Source organism: Copadichromis virginalis, linkage group LG14, assembly GCF_057382275.1.
Source record: "Copadichromis virginalis isolate Kocher_CV1m ecotype Utaka linkage group LG14, C_Virginalis_male_GT1.1, whole genome shotgun sequence".
In the NCBI taxonomy this organism is placed as follows: Eukaryota; Metazoa; Chordata; class Actinopteri; order Cichliformes; family Cichlidae; genus Copadichromis; species Copadichromis virginalis.
The window spans coordinates 1,207,144-1,231,001 of record NC_140631.1 but is presented as its reverse complement, the minus strand read 5'-3'; the positions used below and the strand labels follow the sequence as shown (position 1 = coordinate 1,231,001).

General features: G+C 42.8%; 1 protein-coding gene across 1 annotated transcript; it reads right to left on the bottom strand.

The window, feature by feature from the left end:
- Nucleotides 1-866: 866 nt before the first annotated feature.
- Nucleotides 867-17,644, bottom strand: pou2af1 (POU class 2 homeobox associating factor 1). The gene is made up of 5 exons (XM_085478955.1): nt 17,602-17,644; nt 8,878-9,005; nt 4,716-4,755; nt 4,364-4,632; nt 867-3,004 (listed from the first exon to the last, which is right to left on the bottom strand). The coding sequence occupies exons 1-5, from the start codon at nt 17,615-17,617 to the stop codon at nt 2,582-2,584; spliced, it is 876 nt and encodes a 291-aa protein (XP_085335081.1). The 5' UTR covers nt 17,618-17,644; the 3' UTR covers nt 867-2,581.
- Nucleotides 17,645-23,858: the final 6,214 nt, after the last annotated feature.

Genomic DNA, 23,858 nt, shown 5'->3' with positions numbered 1-23,858 from the left:
TTCAGGTTTCAGTCTGGTTTTAAAGCTCTTCACAGCACCAAAACTGCACTTTTAAAAGTTGAGCCACTGACTCACTGACCACAGCATCTGGATCTCATGACTGGAGCATTACGGGATCAAGGGTTTATCATTCGAGTGGTTAATAGTTAATTAATCACTAATTTAATATCAACACAGGTTAATAGCTGTCTGACAGGACCTTTTCCGTGAGCTTTGGAGATCCGCTTCCTCAGCTCCCCTTACTTGTGGCGTTCCTCAGGGATCTTTACTGGGGCCAATTTTATTCTCTGTGTCTGCTGCCTCTAGGTCTAATTTTCAGTAAATATAACACTTGTTTCCATTCATATGTCGATGACACTCAGATCTACCTAATCTAATTAAATGTGCTATACAAATAAAAACTATAACGCTGTTGTTAATAATACTACTGGTCATGAGTTCAAACTATCATTTGTCAAGGTGCACGTGGCTTAATCCTGCATGTTGGCCAACAGGGGAAGAAATCTGATTGTTTCGATTAATAAAATGTAACTTTGTAATTTACAGTCTAGTTTGGAGTAACTCTAGGAGAGACTAGCAAAGTCAAAGACTATTACACTATTGCAATTTCTACTGGACATCAAATAGTGTTTGCATTAAAATGCTGAGGTACTGAACAACATCAAAGTATTTGTACTTTGACTTTTTGATTGTTTTTAAGCTTTTTTTACTAATAAAAATTCAAAGTCACATGGAAATAAAACAGAATTGAGTACTGGAAGGTGTGTACCCCACAGCAAGACATATTGTTTGTCTGGAGCACAGACACAGTCCAGTTCACCTGTAACTCAAAGCAGCAGCAGCAGTAACTTTAAGACTTAACAGAGTCCAGATAAGTAGGTTTATTGTGAAGTTGATATGATGTGAAAAATCAGAGAGGGGTGATCATTCATCTTGTTTAGGTGGACACTGTAACACCGGGACCAGTCGATACACACTGACTGCTGCAGCCAGCTTCAGGAGGCTGAACTGCAGCTTTTGACACTTCAGTGGTTTCATTTTCCAGAGAGAAATGTTTTCTATTGCATTCCATTTATTTGAAACCTTTGCTCATTGTTTACCTACAAGCAGAAGCATTTACACAGGTTAAGACAAAAGCACACCAAAACCTCGATCAGTGGTTCCAGATGTTTCTGCCTTGAACTTCTGTGCTGTCACATTTCAGACATGTGTCCAAAAATCCAAAATTGTTCATGCAAAGCAAATCTAGCAAAGTCCACAAATCGGAAATGAGCTGGATTTGAGAACAACAGGGTCCCTTTATATAAAACAAGAAGGTTGTTCAGCTGTGACATAATGCTGAACTGCATTCTGCAAACACAACACTAGATGGCATCTGTTTAAGACTGACTTTTATACATATGAAATTGAATCACAGTGTGCTTTGGCTGTTTCTCAAACACAGACAAACATGGATTTTATAGCATTTCTGTGCAAACGTCTTGAGCTACTCCTTCGTTATTTAGATTTTGCATCTAAGGAGACAGAATTGTAACTTTTTAAAGTTTATCTTGAACAATGTTGCAATGGTTTTCACTACAAGCTGCAAAACACTGCGTCCAACATCCAAAGAAAAACTTGAAGGAGGCTTTTAAAAGTCACATGAAACTTGCCTGTGATTTCAGGTAAGGCTCTGTGGTCATACCAAATATGGACTTCTAAGCTCATTGTACAAATATACTGTGTTTACATGTATGTAATGCGCCGTGCCCATTTCGCATTGACGATATAAAGATATGAAGCCTTTGCTTAAGACCTTTGCACTGTAGGTAACAGACTACTAGAATTACGCTAGTCTCTATGCAAGAAATGATTTGTCTTTCGGTTCTGTTTATTGCTGCACACTAAACTAATTTCTAATAAATCAAATGAACATAATGAAAATGTAATAACAGGAAGTCAGGAGCAGTTACAAAAATAAAACTCAGGTCATAATAATCCAGAAGAGTCTTTACCTTGCTCAGTTTTTATATCTATTTATTTATTTTATATCTATCTAAATTTGATTTTGCCATGTTTAATATATGCTGCTATTGCTCACGTGTTTTTGTAAGGTGACCTTGAGGGTCTGAAAGGCGCCTATAAATAAAATGTATTATTATTATTATTATTGTTGTTGTTATTATTATTAAGTATGAGCCAGCATGGATAATTATAGACGTGTGATTCCCAATTATCCAAGAAATTAATAGTTCTGTGAAGTCTGGGTCATAATGTGTGGTAACACGTACCTGAACCCTGACTCTACTGTATACTTTCAGAATAATCGCTTTCTGGATTTTCATTGTTTTTCTTACAAGTCTTTGCAACAGGGACACCAAAAAAAACACAATAACTAAGAGAAACTATTTCAAGTTTTGCTTACAAATCACAGAAAACACTTGGTTTGGGTAAGTTAGATAGGTTAGACCTCAAAGGCTTAATAATAGACAGAATCTGTGGTAATCAAGTTACACAAAAAGGCCAATAGGCACTTGCCCCAGAGGGAAAAAAATGAAATGTAAAGGTAAAAATACTGATTTCATATTTAAAAAAATGTTCTTCAGACATTGGGTATGAAGAGGGAGCTTCTGTACGAGTCTTTGTCCTCCTCCTCACCATGTTCTTTGTGATCCTCGAGAAGTTTGTCCAGTAGGTTTGGTGATTCCGCCTCAACCTCCGGGTCTTCGTTCAGAGACTGACCTTGAGCTTGCTGCTCTGAATGTTCGGGGATCTCCAGGATCTCGGGCTGAGGGTCCATACCCTGGGGCTCCAGCTGTGGGATCATGGCGGTCAACGACATGGACAGCGGCATGTGTACCAGAGGCGACCCAGGCAGCGCTCCAGAACCCGGGGCAAACTGCACCCCGTGATTAGGCATGGTCGATATAGTGGTGAGTGGCTGGGCCCAAGGAAGATAGGTCAACCCTGAGTCTTGGAGCTCCACTTGAGGCAGGGAGGCTGGGGCTGGTGCCACTGGTATGGTCTGAAACAACAGCAATCATTAAATATTTATGATGATGGCAAAGACATTTAACCTTGCAAAAAGTCAAACGCATGCATAAAACGGACGTCTGCTGATGCCACGAGCCTCACTTTAGGCGCTCAATCATTGATTTTTTTATGTTTTAATCAAGATTTTGTGGAGGGTTTGGAAGGTAGACACAGTGTCACTGCAGTCAGCATTTATTGTTCAGCTCACAGGAATATTGTAATCAGATATAATTAGGTACACAAGAAAAGAGGGCCCTAGTGAACCCGGTGGACACAGACCGGGTACAGCTTGTGCTGATTTAGACTGCTGCGGTGAATCTTTCTACGGTGAACCTACATGTTTGGTGTTAATTAGCCTCGTGGTCATGTCCCAGTGTTTTAATGTGGAGACAGCCACCATGTTCTTCCTTCCTGGATTCTCTTTGTTGTGATGTGTTTCCATTTATTTATTTTTTCAGAGACAAACATATTTTTCCACTTTGCACATCAACTCATCGTCATGATGAGTGACGTGTATGTAAATCCCTAAACTGAGTCAGTGACAGTTATTCTCTGGATAAATTCAAAAACTGCAGTGAAAAAAGAGCTGCAAATATAAAGGAGAAATCGTTCATGCTGAACAGGCAGAAATCTAAATCCCATGTTAATCCCACGGTGTACAAAGGTCCTCGGCGGGTTTAAAGAGTTCCAGTTAATCCTCTACCCCAGTCTTATCTCTGTATTTATTACCCACTTGCAGCAGGTTTGAAATGTAAGAATTTAAAGACAAGCACAGCAGCTGTTGGCAGTTAACACAGAGAGCATGCATGCAGTGATAACAGGCTTTTATGGTGGGAAGCATCACACTGCATCACAAACACTTGTCTGCACCTGTAGAGAAAGACGAGCCCTGTACGAGCTACCTTTGATTACAGACGCTGAGACTACCAGCACAATAAGATGACTTAGTTCACTAAAGACAGAACATACTGTTAAACATGTTGCATTATTTTGACATAAATGAGTTTTAAAGAAAACTTTAGATCGTTCCCGTCCCAGCCGTGACTCTGTGGGATACAGTACCATCGGGTCTCAAAGGTGAAGCAGCCCCTTAATGCCTAGAGTTTCAGATTTGGTACATGTACTTTTACATATACATATTTATACTTGCACATACTTATACACAACCTTACTTTAAAGTGAAATAATAGCCTGAATCCATGCTTGTACTGTTGCAATGGCTCTATCTGTTAAATCACATTTGACTGATAGAGCGAGAACTGATTGTTTTTATCCTTTTGTGCCGATTTGTGATCATTTTATTCCCCCGTGCAGTCTGTAGAACATATTTGCATAGTCCTTTTTCACTCACCCCAAAGTTTGTCAGCAGTGGTGTGTGTGTGTAGGTCAGCATGGTGTAGCTGGGACACAGAGTTTGCATAGTAAGTGTCGGAGTGGCTGGGTAGGTCAGAGTCTGAGCTGAGGGGTCCTGCTGGTTGTAGTCAGGCGTCGACCAGGACATGGCGGCGGCCTGCAGCCCAGGACTGGTCGCTTTCCACCCCGCACACTGCAGCCCTCCATCAGCAGCTGTGGTCGGCGCTTCGGCTGGGGATCCGCTGGCAACATCACAGCCAAAGATACCTGGAGAACAAGAAGCAGATTCGGCATTAGACACGCGGAAACAGCGTTACGTGGAACATGTAGTTCACAGGTGAGGCTTCTACCTTGTGTAAATGACAGCTGGTTGTTGTGTGAGACCATGTCCTGAAAAACACAGATATCATCAATGAGCTTAACAGGTCAATAACTGCAGCAGAACCTTAATCACAGCAACGCGGCGATGTTGATATGTAAACATGCAGCAGCCACACCTGGACCTGTGACACTCAGGTGTGAGCAGCTATCTGAGAATTCACTCTTGAAAAGTGTTTTTTGAACTTTCTGGATCCGTTCATTAAAGCGAAAGCTGTGAATTTGATACTACTGGGCATGGAAGTACATCGGTCCAGTTCAGCTTTATTTATATAGTGCCACATGCCTCGACCTACAGTAATACAGAGAATATCCCGATGATCAGACGACCCCTGTGAGCCTCCATGATAGTATTAAAACAGACCGTTCATCTAAACCTCAAAGGCCAGGCTCTATAAATGCTGTTGGTGGGTCGGTGAAAACACAGAGCACTGGTACTGTTGTGCAGCACCCAGCGTTTGTTATTGTGCAGTGACACATCTTGACTGGTCTGACTGGGAAATGTTCTTTCATTCACGGTACAGTTGCTTTTAACATTTCCTTGGAAGGTAAGACAAAGCTGAGGTGGGACAGTCATCAGGGTCTCTATTTACCAATGCTGGCATACTGGATATATCATACTGGATTTTTCTCCCCAATAAATAACTTATGAGGGGTTTTTCCAGTCTTGTATAATCTGGGGGATAAATGTGAGTTCATGATTAACCTTATTTATTAAAGTGGCAAAAAAATAAAACCATTACTGGACGATCACAAAGCCTACATGTATGACAAATGTTTTTCATGCTAACTGAGCAAATTCCAGCTTGTTCTGCCAACAGCTGCTTCTGCTGTAAATGACATATCTCAGGCACGTGTGGGAGCAGATCTAGGATCTATGTTCTTCTGAGGCCAGAGCAGGCAGGTCCTCTCCTGAGAAGAAGTGAGCTGTAAAGATAGCAAATAAAAGAAAGAGACAATGATACAGAGGATCGCTGAAGAACCACTGAACCCATTCTGAACCTGTGCTATTCATTGCTTTGTCATTGTATTTCTCCACACACACACACTCATTGGAGGGTTTCCATTGTGTGTGCGCTTTAACGCACTGACATCATGTCTTTAGGATCATAGCTATGCTGATAAATGAAGCTGTGGCCAATCAGACTCCTTTCTGTTTCGTGGTGGATCAAAATCTCACGGTACTTTTATCAGTTTTGAAAGGTCACCAGCAGCGCGGCCCCAAACCACGACAGAGCCTCCACCGTGCTTCACAGAGAGCTGCAGACCCTTAGTCGGGCTCTTTCCTGGCCTCCTCCGTACATACTGAAAATAACTCAAACCAAAACATTACGTTTGGATTTATCACTGTGACTGACTGACACCATTTCTGTCCAGGCTTCAGGAGCTAGATCAGCTGAAGGGCCAGTTACACTCCTCAGGTCCAGGGTCAGGTCATTGTTGGATGTGTTCCTGTTTCTTGTACTGATCATTTGCTGTTTTCTTTGTTTTTAGGGGTGCCACTCCTCGTCTTCCCCAGATTTCACAGTTTTTTGAGGATACAGTATTTCACAGTCTGGCTCTTTTGGAGTCACTTTTGTTTTATTTTACCTCTGTCAGAGTGTGTTATCGTTGGTACTTTTGACCAAGAAACGATAACAAAGGGTGTGTTTTTGCATCCCTTCAGTTAGCCTCCTTTTTAATGCTCGAATGATTCACAGCCAGACTGACAGCGAATGAAAAAGAAACCAATGTCCAAATGAGCAGAAACTCTGGAAGCAAAATGTAAAGGGTGGCTCGGGATTTCTGCACAGTATAAACTGCATGAGTCATTTAAAAAATCATCAAGTTGATTTTAATGGATCTGTGACCGACCGACTGAATCCAGTTTCACCCTTTGGAAAGTTCCTGCAGCTAATGTGAAATACATTCAGACACTGAAAGATTGAACTAAATGAAGTTGGAGGTAGAGGATGGTGCCGCCACACTTTGTGTAAGAGGTTCAGATTATCGTTCAAGCAGAACGTTATGGCTGCTTCTTAAAGCGCATTCATGGTGAAGTGGAACACACCCAGTCGGCATGTCCAGGTGTAACTTTTATGGATGCTGTTAAAGCCGACTCATTCCTCAGCCTCAGTCAAACCCAGTGCAGGTGATCAGGTCCTTTACTTTGTGAACACAAAGCGTCCTCAGAAAGTGACCACAGTGGGGTTTAACTGTGCGATTGTTGTAGCTCCTCCTGTCAGAGCTGTCGAACCATCAGCTCCTCTCCTGCAGCCCGTCAGCCACCTGGCAGCACCTCCCTGCTGCCTTGAACACGCCCTGCCCGCTGACTGCAGGCAGCAGGATGCAGTACAAACACTGACACACGCTGTCAGTGCTGCCGCTGTTGCCTCCCATTCGGTCTTTTGTGTTTGCGTATCGCAGTGTCTCTTCTTGCTACAGGCACATGTACAGCCCGACCGGTCGATACCAAACAGACGGGTTTTAGACTCAATCTGTGAGACGGACATTTGGGTTTGCACAAACACAGAGACGAGGCAGAGAGTGGACAGTGTGGCAAAATCCACTTTTTGTGAAGTCTGTAATCTTTCCTCAAAGAAAAACGGACAAAATATCCACAAAAAGAGGAAAGACCAATGTGCATGTGTCGTATAGTTAACTTCTGGAATTCAAAATGAATTATTCAGGTATTGGCTTTTATGTATTTCCTCATCGTTGGTGCTCAGGTTTCTGTTCGCAGCGTAGCTGTGATTTATCAGGTTGATTGAACAAACTGGGAATTCAGTCCAGAGATGATGACAGCGTGCTTTCACAACACGCTTCTTAGCTCCAAAGGCAACACGTTCGGAGGATTTTTACTGTGGAAAGCTGCAGTGACAACATCTGAAAGCAGACTCAGTGAGTGTGGAATAACTGCCACCTCATAGTAATGTGGTTTGGTTTGAGATTTGCACAAACACAACTGTCGTCCCTTTGAACCAGAATCCTGGAAATACCCACGTAGTCCTGCCAGGCAGGCAAATAGTGGAAGAAGTGGACAGAATTTTATCTTTGCTGCTAGCAGCACTAACTCATTGCATTTAAAATAATCAACTGTAGTGCCGTGCCAATAAAAGATGTTGGAATATCACATGCTAGTCACGGGGAGTGTCCGTACATGTGTATGTTTGTGCACACCGCTGCTTCTGGCCTCTTCTCTTCTTGTAGGGATAATAAATAGAAAGTGGGAGGTCTCTTTGGCAAGGCTGCACGTTACTTTGCATAGGGCTGTGTGCCCAGCCCTGCAGCTCTGCTGTAACCGCCATGGAAAAACACCTGGATTATATAAGGATAAAATCCCCCGCTGCTTTCTGAGCCTGTATCCCGACCGAACACATCCTCACAGGACATTTTGCTTTCGATTCCTGCAGATCTCATGTGCAGTCTCCTGAGGTGCAGAACAGTCACTCCCAATCAAACAGTCTCTGCATGTTGCTGTTCTGTGAGGTTGTGATCCCTGCAGAGAGATCAGTGATTCACGAGAAAAGAATACTGGCCTAAAGACTGAAAGTGATAAATCATCAGGAGGCTATCAGGTCATGTGATTAGAGGGCAGCTCTACGTCAAAGAGGGGTGGGGGGATTTTTGGGGGGGGTTCATGGAAACTGTTGTTGAAACCTTGCAAAATGTTCTTCAACATGAAACCAAAGCAGAGCACCGCTCTATTTTACTTTTATTAATTTTCTTACACATTTTTAACTGAGTCTCTCCCAAACGTCTCACAAAGCGCCGGTTTCAAAGTGTCAGCACATAATGCAGAGCAGTCGCTGCTCCCCACTGTGGGAGTCTCCTGTGTGTTTGTTTAGTGACTAACGATGCCGTGAGGGCTTCTTTGGAAACACTGTTTAGCAAAGTAAACCTACCCTGAAAACACACAGTCCAAGTACAGCTTTAAGGAACAATCTGCAAGGTTTTGTTGGTTTTGCTTTTTTTAAACCACACATTGATTTACAGGAAATGACTTACCTTGCAGGTAAATGCACGCAGACATTTTCATTCGTTTCAGATTTTACTTGAAGACTGCTTTTTTTGAACCCTGCTCGTTATAAATGTGGCAGCTTGTGCTTCAAACATCAACAAGTGTTCTTTGCTTATCTGTCATGGCGTCCTCACCCCAGTAGGAGGCAGTGTCTTGGTGCTGTGAAGTTCCAGGCTCCTCTTCCTCCTCAGCAGCTCTTTGACAGGATCCCTGACTCGCACACCTTGGTATGGCCTGGACCTGCCCACAGCTGATGGCTGTGCTAAGGAGGTCAGACACACAGCAATGAACAGATACACACAACCTCATTTCCTTTTCAAGTTGCTTTAAATCAGCCACATGATGCACACGATGGGTTCACACAGTTCATGAACGGAGGAAGCAGACGCGCTCAGGTGCCATGACTGTAAGCCGACACTGAGACACTAAAGACACACGGAAAGTGAACCTCTCAGACGTATTCTCTTTAAGCCTTTTGAGTGTCAGCATCAGCTGATATAAGCCTTTACAACCAATATTCTCAGTGAATGTCCACGAGTGTCTAAGGTCACGGGCTGCATGCACTTCAATTTGACCTGATGTTGAACTGTCCAGTAAAATAATAGCTCAAAAAGTTTGCTGCTAAGGTTGTTAAACTGGTGCTTTTGGTTTGGAAGAAATCAACAGGTCTGTTATGACGTGATCTGTTTGGGCTGCAGTGCAGGGCTTCCTCGTGTCAAACACAGACAAATGCAATGATGGTGTCCCCCTTGGGTCGGTCGGCTGAAAGTGTGCTGCTGGAAAGCAGGCTGAGCATCCGTGAATGACACTTTGTGAAGAAGAACTTTTGTGACCACACGTCCCCTCTCACCTGTTCCTCTCCTGCTCTCTCCCTCTCTGTCCACCTCTCTCAGCCTTTACGAACTGATCCATGTCATATTTAAACTGAGTACAGACTGCTGCTGACGCACACAGGTAGCATCACGTTGGCTCGCTGTCACCTGGATCGAGCCCAGTTTAACAAACTAAAATAATAACGCACATGTCAGCTCCTTGGATGGAAACTGGCGATATCCCAGCAGACCAGTGGATCAAGGTTACGCTGGGTTTGTTCCTGATATGAATCACATTGTTGCATCAAGAAGTAAAATAAAACCAAATAAACATGTGGTGCTACCAGCTATGCTGAGCCCCTGTCTGTAAGGGAGCAGTCAAAGCTTTATTACATGGTTATATGCTATGATAACCATCAATGTGCAGCTTACAGTAACTGTGTAACAATACAATAAAACCTGTGTGAAAAACACAAACAAAAATGGGCATTTCATCATAAAACATGTGCATCACCTTATAATTCTTATAATTAATTTGACAAAACAAAAAGAACTCTAACGGGTCTTAAATCATTACTCTGTGTTTCACATGCAGCTCAAATTATTTCATTAACATTTTTTGGCTGAGTGCCGTACTTTACTGATAAGCCTGAAGGCTCCATCCTCAACAGAGACACACTGACAGAGTAAATGCTTTCTGGGAACATTCAATGTCTGGAACTGGCAGATTCTTGCAAGTATAAGCATGAGAAAAAATCCAGCCTAACAGCAAAGTCGCATTCGTATAAACTCTAATCAGCACAAGTGCAGAGAATGGCATCAGTCATTGCCGCCCCGAGCTACAAAATCACCGGTATTGCAGAAATGTGCTCCAAAGGTAAGCGTGACAATAAAACAATGACACCACGGTCATTTGTGCATCGTAACACACTGTACAGCAGCTACACTGATCATGATGCTAGGTTAACAGGTTAAAAGGAGGACATGTACAAATTTAAAACCAGAATAAAGAGCAGGCGGCCTCCATACAAACTAACAGTGCTGAGCACACTCCATTCATTTGTTACTGTGTGGCTGCAGATTTAAAACCCCTCATTCCAAATATAAAGGCTGCTAGCATGCACTGCATAGAGCACTTATTAAGATCTTTACTGTGAACGTTAGCCTCTTTAGATGCCACAGGTAAGCACAACATGTGATTGCAACTATGAGAAAAATTATAACCACCTGATGTAGAGCGCCCTGGTCCTGTGGTCATGTCTGATGACTCGCAGAGTTAAAGGCACGTTTTTTATTATTTTAATAGAACTTCCTCATAAATACAGAAATAATAAATAAATTGACTGAACATGATCTATAAAAACAGTTGTGACATTCACACGTGGTTTTAACAAACACACGTCTGAGTTAGTTAACATATCGATTGAATGCCTCCATGTTTGGTTTTGTATATGAGCCACTGTTGTTGGAATTGCACAGATGTGTCAGCAGCTGCCAGAAAATGTCTTTGACACTGCTGACCTGCACATTTACAGTCGCTCTTAGATTCTACACGCTTGAAATATTTTTCATAAAAGAAATACGAAGTTTAATTAAAATGTGCTGATATGATTGCTGGGGTTACAAACACACACTAAAAACAGGAAATTTGCAATCTCCTGGGGAGAGTCCATCAATTATTTCCTAATGAAACAGTCTGAGACTCACGCTGGAGACAGTGGCTCAGATGGACTGGTGCACAGCTAAGTCACAGCTAAGTCAGTTCAAATGAAAAGGCTCATTCCCACAGACTGTGATGTTGATGCTGTGCCAAGACATTGTGCCATACTGAGCTTCAAGTTCTCATGTGTGCAGGTTTCTCGTTATAACATGTTGAGTCTTATCATCCCCTTCCCCACCCTAATACCGTGGCAGAAGATGAACCGGACCCAGCTGGATGTTTCTGTTATGCCTGCATATCCTCTGTTGCACTGCAAACATGGTGAGTCCGTTTACTTAGCTGGGCTTCACAACTAAGTAACTAAAAGTTCGCTTCAACAAGCAGCTCGTAGCTCAGCTGAACATAAACTGCCTCCCTGTCTTCAGACGTCAGCACGCTGAGCCCATTGTGGTGCATGGACATCATTCAAAAATGGATTTAGTTGGAATTACTTGGTTTCAGTTATGAAATTCTGCAGATTAGCAGAAATCCCCCAAATTAGTAAGGCTGTATCAAGCCTCATTTGTGATTATCCAGTTAAGAAAGCAAATAGAGGTCAACAGATTGTGCTATGTGGAATTTGTCTCCACGCCAAGAACAGGGCATAAGGGGGGGGTACAAGCACTTCCTCCTTTACCAAAATTTCACAATGAGAAATTTCTGTGACCATTCAAAGTCTGCCATGGCAAAAGGACACTTTCATGTTTGTCCCTGTTTCTTTTTCTTTTCCTCCACACTGATCACTGAGGACCCTGATAAAGGGAAGTCTTTCTCTCTTCTCAGAATTTCCCTCCAGTTACCGGCACATTTTTTTAACCTTGAGCCCAGAGTTTTGGTTCCTATCACTCACACCGACAGAGGATGGAGACCTTGGGTCCAGACATGTCGGTCCTCTGCTTAACCCCTGTCACGAGGCTGAAGGTATCCTGACAGTATGCTGCACAGCTTCCTCTCTGAAGCTGATAGATTTACCTCTATAGGTCAGACAGGCCACACTTTCTTCTCAGAACAAACAGAACACTGTGACAGTCTGCCATGTACAGACACGTCTGTGGTGCTTAACAATAAAAGGCGCACAAATGGCCACTGCACCGAGCCCAGCCCCTCTTCATTGCGTGTGTGCGTGTTTGTGTGTGTGCATGTGTGTCCATGTGCATTTTACAGTAACGGTGGCAGATTTATTTAACAGTCTGTGCACTTGGGTCTAAATACAGGCTCGTCGACTCCACACAAACTCAGCCACATAACAGCACAAGACTTTATATAAACCATTTACAACATGGGAAAAAATAAGTCATGTTATTTAAGTGTGAAGAAGTTGTTTAATTAAAGTAACTGTGATGTACCGTCCCATTTGTGCATTACTGGATTACTGCTGTTGATGCACTGGGTGTTTCTTCTTCACTCACTGTGTGTTTATACACCCGCATTGAATCATTGTCTCTGTCTCTCTTCCACAACATGTCTTTATCCTGTCTTCCTTCTCTCTCCCCAACCAATCACAGCAGATGGCCCCGCCCCTCCCTGAACCGGAGGTTTCTTCTGTTAAAAGGGAGTTTTTCCTCCCCACTGTCGCCAAAGTGCTGCTCATAGGGGGTCATATGATTGTTGGGTTCTTCTCTGCATGTATTATTGTAGGGTCGACCTTACAATGTAAAGCACCTTGTGTTCTAATTAAATCAGTGATCAAAAGGTGCTCCGTCCCCAAGCAGCAAAGCAGCCCTACACCAGCACATTTCCACCATCATACTTCATACTTGTTTGTCTTCTTCTGTTTACACCAGTTTCCTTTAAGGGGGCATCACAGTGGATCATCAGCTCCATCTCCTGCTGTCCCTAGCTTCCTCTTCTGTCACACCAACCCACAACGTGTCCTCCTTCACTACATCCATGAACCTCCTCTGACCTCTTTTCCTCCTGCCTGGCAGCTCCATCTTTAGTATCTTTTATCCACTATCCCCTCTCTCCACATGTCCACACCGCCTCCGTCTTGCCTGTTTGACTGTGTTTCCAAAGTGTTAAACCTGAGCCGCCCCTCTGACATTCTGAACTGTCTTGTCCATCCTCCTCACTCCCAGTGACACTCTTACAAAATCTTCAGCTCTCCTGTCTTTCTGTCCGTGCCACGGTCTCCAAACCATCACAGCAAAACATCACAGCAGGTCCATGTTGTAAACCTTCCCTTTCATTCTGCTATTCCACAGTCACAAATCCGCCCTGACACTCATCTCCACGCACTCCATCCTCCCCGCTCCCTCTTCTTCACCTCTCTTGTGCGCTCTCCATTACTTTGGATGGTTGACCCAAGGTATTTAGACTCATCCATCTTCACTATCTACTCCTTCCCTCCCATTCACACACATGTATTCTGTCTCACATGTGCTGGCTGTCATTCCTCTTCTTTCCCGAGCATATCTCCACCTCTCCAGGTCCCTTTCCACCTGCTTCCCATCCTCGCATCTCATGTCATCAACACTCTCAAAGGTTGGACCTGAAATAAAGGTCCAACCTTTGTCTGGAACAACTGCCTTTCCACTTTTCATCCTCCTCACAGCTGTGCTCACTTCCTCCTCACCAATTCTTTGAATTTGATAATTACCTAATTGTCCTGTGTTTGCCTCTCTCTCGTTGTCTTTATTCATCACTCTCTTAGTACATTTCCATATCTATGCTGACTCGAAGCTGCTGCACATGCTTTCCAGCTTCATTTCTTAGCCATTCTTCATACTTGGTGCTATCCGGTTGTTTAGTGATGACGCGACGAATCCTACTTCCGGGCCTAAAGTAGTCTGAGTTTAATATGGCTTTTGTGTTATTAACATGTTTAATGTTTTGTATTTTCTTCTATTTGATCTCAAAAAGCTCCTAAAACAGTCAGTGATCACTGTTGACCTCCCTCGGCTTTTATTACCACTAATCATTTATTTAAGCTCAGTTTTTAAAACCTTAGGATGTAACTACAGCCCAGGGTTAGGGGTTAGGGTACATTTGTTCCTGACCACCGAGAACACTCACGTTAACTTTTATCGAGTGGAAAAAAAGTTAGCTTGTTTATATTATGCTAACATAGCTGTGTCGCTAGCGGTCACGTAGCACATCATTATATACCAGCTAGCCCAACTTCAGTAACCCTACAAACGTCACTGCTGTTTAGTTTTCTGTCTTCATTTATGCTGGAAGTGATAACAGAGCTGTACGTTTGAATTTGTTTCCAAAACCCCGCAGTCAGGACATGCTATATTGTATTTAGATAGAAGCTAGCGAGCTAACTCCCTGCTAACTTCTAACTCCGTTAAATGTCATAAATTCCGTTTTCATGGATGCCTGGATGTTAAACTCAATTGTTACACCTGGTAGAGCAGAACGCTGATCATTTTATTAAAGATGAAAGACTTTAGACAGTTTTTAACTCTCAGTAATGCCACAGTGATCGTTTGATATATGGACCTGCAGCGGAGTTTAGGCCCAGACACGGCTAGTGACGTCAGACTGAACAACCGGATAGAGATTCGCAGACCACGTGACTTTCACGCATTGCATGCCGGGAACTCGTGGCAAAACAATCCAAGTACCTGCATCAAATGCAAGCATTTGCAGCACCGCAAAACGTTCATTCTTCGGTTCCAATAAATTCTTGCTTTTTCTTTGCCCCCCAAAAAGGTTCTGTACAAAACGAAGGAGAACAATGCCGGTCCGTACAAAGACAGACTTGATGAAAAGTCAAAGAAAAGATACGAGGAAAAAATCAAAGGAGTGAAAGGGTTAGACCCTCACGAGCACACAGAGGGACAAAAGACGTTAGCGTGCTGCCCAACTTCACCACGCTCATATTTATAATCATACGGTTCTTGGAGTGAGTGCACACACTCATGAAGTTTAGAAACTTCAGGTCACTGCAACAAGCACAGGTACAGTTTACCGACGGATGGGTGCAGGACCTTGAAATGCACCGTGTAGAACGAAAAACCATCGTACGTATCATAAGTTTACCAGTCTCACAAATCGTCTTCATAAATACACATTCGTTAACCGTTTATTAATAGGACCTTTGAGCTCAACGGTAATTAATTAGTAGTGGAAATAATTTCTGGTTCATTACAGAAATGTAGCAGTGACAATAATATTGTATGCTGTAATCGTACTGGACAATTAGTGATACAAAACAACTGTTTTATCCTGTGAATAAAAGTATAGTTTTTGTCAATGTACCATAATAACAGAAGCGAAACGCAATATTGTGTCAGGACAATTCACTATTTATGCACAATAAACAAAGGAGCATAGCGCGACAATTTCTGTTCAGCGCCAGACTTGCTTGTAACCTATATCACCAATTATGTTAAGAAAAATGACGCATTAACTACAACAGCAGACTGACCTTTGTGTAAATGCTTGGAGCAGACTAACCTGTGAGCTGGAGTGTTCTGGGACGTTATAATTGATCTTTGAATGGCTGCAATCCAGTCGCCTCTTTGTTACTTCGGAAACATGGCTCAAACAATTTCTCTTCAATGACGTAATCCGATAACAACCGATCTCTTTACCCGTCGGCTTCCCGTGGCTGTCATGTGACCGGCTATTGCAGTTAATAATACAACAGCTTCTTGCCATTTTTTGTGTTTCTTTTTATCGCTGTGTGACTGATTTCAATTGAAAGCCTGCGTGCGCTAGTACCTCTTGCCACGAGTTCCCAGAATCCTTTGCGGTTTTACCCCTGAGTGACGTCACATTTTCAATCTCTATTAAAAAAAAAAGCTGTACCAGACACATGTACCTGTGATTCACCTGCACAGAGCATTAAAACATCCCCTCTTCATGTGACAGTTTTTCTTGACCTGCTTAAAGAAATCACTCAGTTTTCATCACGACTATCAGCAGAGCAGAGGACACCTCCTGGAAATGTGTTAACCTTTCCTTATTGGAGCGACAAATTCTGCACAGCCTTTTGCAAAACAGTTTACACAGATGTGATTGAAGCAGGATGTGTCAGTCTGACCACGAGTGCCTCTGTTCAGGCCGACGGTCAACTCGATCAAGAAAAACTGTAAATCTGTTCCTTATGTCAACAAGATTAAAATGTATGTTTTTCACACCATTTTGTGACATGAATTGTCTAATAGTTGGATAAACACTGCATGACATTTTTGGGGCTGAACAAGGGTTAATGGCCTGTTCTCAGTTCTTGGCCTGATCTGCAGATCATGGATTGAGCAACTGCAGAATGCTGTACCAAAGCGAGGGAAGAAATGAGAAACAGATCTGTTGTTGCGGGAGGTTGGTGAGTGATGTTGTAACACAGCCAAGAGAAACAGAGGAGCTGTATGAACAAGAGTGAAGTGTGGTCATGGAGTTCTTTTCTACCTCATCATTCAAATGGAAGAGTTTTCTACAAAGATTAACTGGTAACACAGAAAATTCAATTATGGAACATATGTATCTAAATGTGAGAAAATGTGAAGCCAACACACAAAATGCTCAGTGCCAACAGAAGGAAATGAGTGTAACAAGTTCAAATTAATTGCTGTATCTGTCAACTGAAGCACGGTTGAGTGGATGATGTTGTCTTTTACTACTATCTGTTTTAGACAATCACACATGAGTGCACACGGACAAACAATCACCATGGCACAGGCACACAGACTCAATCAACACAAAAGAGGAAGCTGCACAGCTGTGCGGTGTTTTACTGTGCTGGCTGCCTGCTGCCATTTTGCATATCAAGATTACACTCCAATGGCAACACTCAGCCAGCATTCAAAAGGCAATCTTCCGCTTTCCGAAAGAGCTGCTTCTGACAAAGTTCACAACAGGAAAAGATCTTTCCTTCTGTTTGCACTATTCAACATAAAAAACAATCCTGAACAGAAAAGGAAGACTTTACTTCAACTAGACAATAACAAATTAGCAGCGAATGGTCGTCGCTGAGTTGACGGGCTTTAATCATTTGTAAGCTAAAAAGGAATTTTATTAAAGATTAACTACAAATGTGACAGAAATGAAAAACATTTAGTAACACTATACTTGATAATTTACAAAAATGACAAAGGAAGTAGCTTTAAAAAAAATGTCTAAAATTAAATTAAAACTATTCAAAAAGACACGTTGTATTTTCAGGGTAAGGAAAAACACATCATTCGGAGCTGCTGGGATTATATCCACCTGTCATTAGTAAAAATAACTGTAATGTACACTTCACAGAGTGCTTTTTAAAACTTTCCTCATCCATAAGTTTGATGAAGCACATTTCATTCTGCAAACCTCTCCAGTTATTACACTTTAACATAATTATTCATTCATATATAAAGTCAGTATATACTGAGGAAACAGCAACAATATAGTGTACTTACATTTCTCCCAGTGCATGCTGCCTATCTGGTTAATATCAGATAGATAAACTGAAGAAAATCAAAGTGGCGCGTCAACTGACGTGCTTTATAACAGCTAGAAGCAAGCTAGCAATCCCCTGGGATGTCATAGCTTCTCTAACCACAACTGCATCTGTTTCACAGTTGGTAATGTCTTAGTTGAATCATACCCGTGACAGCTATTACATCTGAACAGAAACACACAGAGCTGACGATGAGAGAGCAAGCGCATAAAAAACATTTAAATAACCCATAACTAATTAAAATACTCTCAATGAAAGTAGTGCAACAGACTTCTTTCCCTGTTAGTCTTCTCTCAACAAGCAGACCTAAATTTAGTTAAACCGAAGATGTTATTCTGGCTGTCACTCACAGAAGCTGTCATTACACATTCAAAAGACTTTAATTAGAAAACCGAGCAATGTATGACTTAATTAGTTTGTTTTTCAGAGTACAATGGGAGGTCTGAGTTCAACTCATGGATGGATGGATTACTGTAGGGTCTACCTTACAATATAAAGTGCCTTGAAGTGACTGTTGTTGTGATTTGGCGCTGTATAAATAAAATTGAATTGAATTGAATAAAATTGAATTGACGGACGGACGGACGGACGGACGGATGCATGCATGGATGGATGGATGGATGGATGGATGGATGGATGGATGATAGATGGATGGATAAAGGGTAAAGGATCAATAACAATTTAAAATTTATAATTTAGAGTTTGATGATTTAACGTCACACACAACCCGTGGAAAGAGCTTCATAATGATGTAAATCCAAGCCCATTATGTATTCACGGTCTCAATCCTGGGTTGTGTGAAATCCCAGAAGTAAACCTTAGACAAAGTGAATCTGTTGTTACGCCCCAGTCTAGGGGTACAGGAACGCAACATAAGTTTGAAAAGACTGTCCCGCCCTGGTCCCCAAAACCATACACAGAGGGAAACCAATTCCTTAGTGAATTGTGATTTATTCTCTACACTGCAAAAATGAAGTCAGGAGGAGGTGCTATCTAGAACCCTATGTGAAATCAAACATCAAACAAAAGACAAGCGCTACACCTAACTCCCTAACTGAAATAAACAGGAGAAAACAGTGCAAGGAAAAACAATACGGCAGCTCACCCCTTCTGTTGCAGTGCTATTTACAATGAAAACTAATGTACACACTATATACAAAACTCAGAAAAGCCGCAAAAATCACAGGCACAAAAGTCTCAGGTTTTGGAGGCCAGGGTCAGGTCTGCTGCTGCTGTCAGTGGCTGCCCCGGGACAACTGCTGGTGAGGGATTTGAAGAAGATCACATGGCCAGGGGACCAATCAGCAGCCGTCAGCTCATCCACTCCGGGACCTGCAAAGACTTAAAGGCACAGACAACAACAGCCACCAAAACAGATTATGGACAGGGCCATAACACCCCCCTTCCCAAGACCAAACATCTCCCCTAAAGATGTTTGGCGCTTAGGGGTTCCGAAAACCACGTGACAGCACATCTGCCAGTACATTCTCTGTCCCTTTTTTGTGATGGATCTCCAGATTGAAATCCTGTACTAAGAGGGACCATCTCATCAGCCTTTGGTTACCCTGGAGCTTCATTTTTGCAGTGTAGAGAATAAATCACAATTCACTAAGAAATTGGTCTTCCCTCTGTGTATGGTTTTGGGGACCAGGGCGGGGGCAGTCTTTTCAAACTTATGTTGCGTTCCTGTACCCCTAGACTGGGGCGTAACATAAAGTGGGGGCTCGTCCTCTTTTTTCTTTTGCCATTCTTTTTGCTCATTGTGTTTTGTGGATTGTCTGCAGTTTTTGGTTGGCAGTTTTCTTGTAGTGTTGGGGGTGGTCTAGTCACAATGACTTTTGACGTGGATGATTTTGCACTACAACCCACCGTGGATAAGTTGGATCGATGCACAAAAGCGGATTTGTTGTTGGTGGCAGATTTGTTTAATGTTAGTGTGCCTTTACATGCTAAAAAGGCAGAAATTAAGCAGTGCCTGACAGCTCAGCTGGTGGATAAGGGGGTATATGCGAAGTCGAAACCTCGGCCGGGTGAGGCGACTGGAGGTTTGGTGGTGGATGCGGGAGCAGAAGCTGCTGCAACCATCCCACAAGCTGCCAGTGGACGGGTGTCGCCAGGGGCGGAGGCTCCTGCTGCCATTCAGGTCCCAAACGTTAGCCCAGCCGGACAATCAACAGGATTGGTTACGGAGGATCTTGGGCTCTCCCTTCGCCTGAAAGAGGTGGAGCTTGAGGCTAAAGCCAAAGAAGTTGAGCTTATGCATCTCCGCATAAGGGATACGGAGCTGGATCCTTCCCGACAACGCAATGTTACCTCTACCCCAGTGAGTAAAATTGTGAGTAAATCTTCTGATTCATTCTCCTCTGACCAATTTGATGCAAGCAAGAAAATTGCTTTAGTGCCACCTTTCAGAGAAAGTGAGGTTGACTCTTACTTTAATGCCTTTGAACGCATCGCAACCACTTTGAAATGGCCCAAGGATGTGTGGAGTTTGTTGCTGCAGTGTAAATTGGTGGGGAAAGCACAGGAAGTGTGTGCGAGCTTGTCTATTGATGACAGCCTGGATTATGAAATTGTGAAATCCACTATTTTAAGGGCTTATGAGCTAGTTCCAGAGGCATATCGCCAGAGGTTTCGGTCATGTGAAAAATCTGCCAACCAAACACATGTAGAGTTTACTTGCAGCTAACCACTTATCAAACAAGAGAGTCTTCTCCCTGGCAAAGTGAAGGACTTTCCTCAGCTAAGAGAATTGGTCCTGCTGGAAGAATTCAAAACGTGTCTTCCAGAGAATGTTGTTGTATATATCAATGAGCAAAAGGTGGATTCGTTGTCTAAAGCTGCTGTTCTCGCAGATGAGTTTGTGTTGACCCATCGCGTTACATTTTCAGCTGTGCGCCGTGAATGTGCCCCGTTGTCTAAACCTGCGAGGAGTTTGAGGGTTTCTCCTAAGCGTCAAACGCGCCCTGATCAGGTCCCCATGACTGTCCGAGAATGCTTTTATTGCCATGATACTGGCCATCTCATTGCCAATTGTCCATCGCTCCGTCGCAAAGAGCAAACTCACACATTGAAAAAGCCAAAAAGTGTTGGTTTTGTTCAGTCGGTTTCTCCTCCTTATCCCGTCAGTGATGAACCAGGAAATGACAGTCTTGACAGCAGTTACCGACCTTTCATTTCACAAGGGTTCGTCTCACTGACTGGAATAGAGGAGGATCGCGTGCCGATTGTAATTTTGCGCGACACTGGGGCTGCCCAGTCTCTCATTTTAAAAAGACTGTCCCGCCCTGGTCCCCAAAACCATACACAGAGGGAAACCAATTTCTTAGTGAATTGTGATTTATTCTCTACACTGCAAAAATGAAGCTCCGGGGTGAACAAAGGCCAAAATAACAAAACAAAACAAGCTAAGTCAGGAGGAGGTGCTATCTAGAACCTCAGTCAAACAAAAGACAAGCGCTACACCTAACTCCCTAACTGAAATAAACAGGAGAAAACAGTGCAAGGAAAAACAGAGGGCAGACTGTCAGCAGCAGGCTCGGAAACAAAAACAAAATCATCGACGGGGTTTTCAATTACTTCAGGGATCGGGAAAACTTTTCCATTGGCTAGATCATTCCCCAGAATCATAGTAACCCCCTGCACGGGCAAGCGAGCGCGCACCCCAACTGTTACCGGGCCCGAAACGAGAGGCGACTGTAGGAAGACTCTGTGCAGCGGAGCTCGTAACACACTCATTTTCACTCCCCACACGAGAGCATCAGCACCACAAAACGAGTTACTTGAAAAAGGCAACGCGCTTTCCAAAATGAGAGACTGGGCAGCCCCAGTGTCGCGCAAAATTACAATCCGGCAGCTCACCCCTTCTGTTGCAGTGCTATTTACAATGAAAACTAATGTACACACTATATACAAAACTCAGAAAAGCCGCAAAAATAACAGGCACAAAAGTCTCAGGTTTTGGAGGCCAGGGTCAGGTCTGCTGCTGCTGTCAGTGGCTGCCCCGGGACAACTGCTGGTGAGGGATTTGAAGAAGATCACATGGCCAGGGGACCAATCAGCAGCCGTCAGCTCATCCACTCCGGGACCTGCAAAGACTTAAAGGCACAGACAACAACAGCCACCAAAACAGATTATGGACAGGGCCATAACACTGTGAACTAAGGTGTAGGTCTGTTACACAGCAAAATCTCCAGTGTTAAATTAACACTTTTGACAGTGTTATATGTGTAAAAGTAACCTAGTCAGTTTTGAAGATTAACAAAGACTAACACTGAGCAGTGCTGATTTTCTAACACTGGAAAATAACTCAAAATGTTAGAAATATTCCAGTGTTACAAAATCAGCACTGCTCAGTGTTAGTCTTTGTTAATCTTCAAAACTGACTAGGTTACTTTTACACATATAACACTGTCAAAAGTGTTAATTTAACACTCAACAGTGTTGTATTTAACACTCAGAGGTGTGGACCCATATAGACACTCTCTAGTGTTAATTTAACAGTGGAGATTTTGCTGTGTAGGTTATGTTGTGGTGATCCTCGGGTTGGGGGATTTGTGTTCATACTGGAGTGCAAAATTAAAACCAGTGGAAGATGGACAAGAAAAGACAAAAGTCAATCAAGCCATCAGGTGCTCCGTTTAGAAAAAAGAGAAAAAAGAGGAGGAGAAACGAGCAAAAGATGCAGGTAAGCAGATGTGTGATTGGATAATGGCAGGTCATCCTGAACCAATCAGAATCAGAATACTTTATTAATCCCTAAGGAAATGATGTGCGTTACAGTTGAAATGAAGAAGAAATGGTAAATTGCTGATTTGTCCTGTTCTCATTGTGTGATGAATTATGATGGCTGTTTGGTAGCTGTTTGCATACAATGCATACTCTCTCTCTCTTCATGTACGTGTGTGTGTTTCTCTGGTGAATTTCGTCCACAATCCTTAATATGTTTTATGTGTGTGTATGTGTGTTGGGAGGGGGGGGGGGGGGCAGAGGGAGTGTTCGCCCAGGGCGCCAAACAGGCTAGGACGGCCACTGGCAGCCTATTTGATCAGAGAACGTTCAGCCAATGAGATGGCTGCAGAGAAGCTTGCAGAGGTGGGGTTAGGGGCAAGCAAAAAAAAAATACGATTATCATCAAGTTATTGATATCGTGAAGAGTTTTGGTATTGGAAATGCCTCATAAAGTATCAAAAGTTCAGTTCTCTAAAACTGAGGATGTCCCCACAGATTAATAGAAAAGGTCATGACTCTAAAGTCAGTTCTAACCCTAGAGTGAGGTCACAGAAGTTTAAAAAACCCTCATACATTTAAAGGCACACTACACCACTTAACAAGCAAGGTTTGATGAGTAAAGTTCTGGTATCCTATGAGACAAAGCACCACTTATTTGTGCCTGCACCCATGCAGTTCTGAATGTAGCTGCTAACAAACCCTGCTTGCATTACCTGATACCGAAGCTTCTAAATGAGGGAACCAACGGCTGTATTCATGGTGGCCATCTTTTATATCTAGTTTACAGTCTTGACTCAGGCACTTCGAACACTGCTTTAGGTTTAGGCCTGGCTTGACCCTTAGTTTTAGCCCATAAATTACCCACGGTCCCTGAATTTCACTTCAGCAAAATACAAAACACAATCACTTTTAATGGCAGCAATGGTTAGTCTGGACTTCCAGATGCTTTTCTTTCCAAGCTCCTTAGGCTGGGATGACCTGGATGACTGAGAACCCTCACAGACATTACACTGAGAATATTAAAAATTAGCGGAGTCATATTTTGTTAACAACAAGATAATGAGACAAAGACTGAAAGGAAATGACACAAAATTACATTATCACTGTATTACTCCCATTTATGTATTTGATACAGTCATGGTGAAACAGGAAGTAAAATTAGACAAATACAATAAAACAGTTTGAAATGTTAACTTTTTATGCCAGAACTGATTGTGCCACAATATGAGTCTTTACAGTCAAATGACCCGATGCTAAATGCAAAGCTAACACAGTACCTCCTGCTGCCATACCTGCCCCTCCCAGCCAGTCGATATTTGCTTTCCCTGGAAAACAGCATCACTGCTGAAAACAAACACCTTCAGGCTCTCGCTTCCCTGTAAACTGCAGCATTTTGCCAAGATTGTCATTTGGCTGTCTCAAAGTGACCTTGAAATCATACACACAAACAAACATGACAGCGGGAATTTGATTTCTTTATTTATT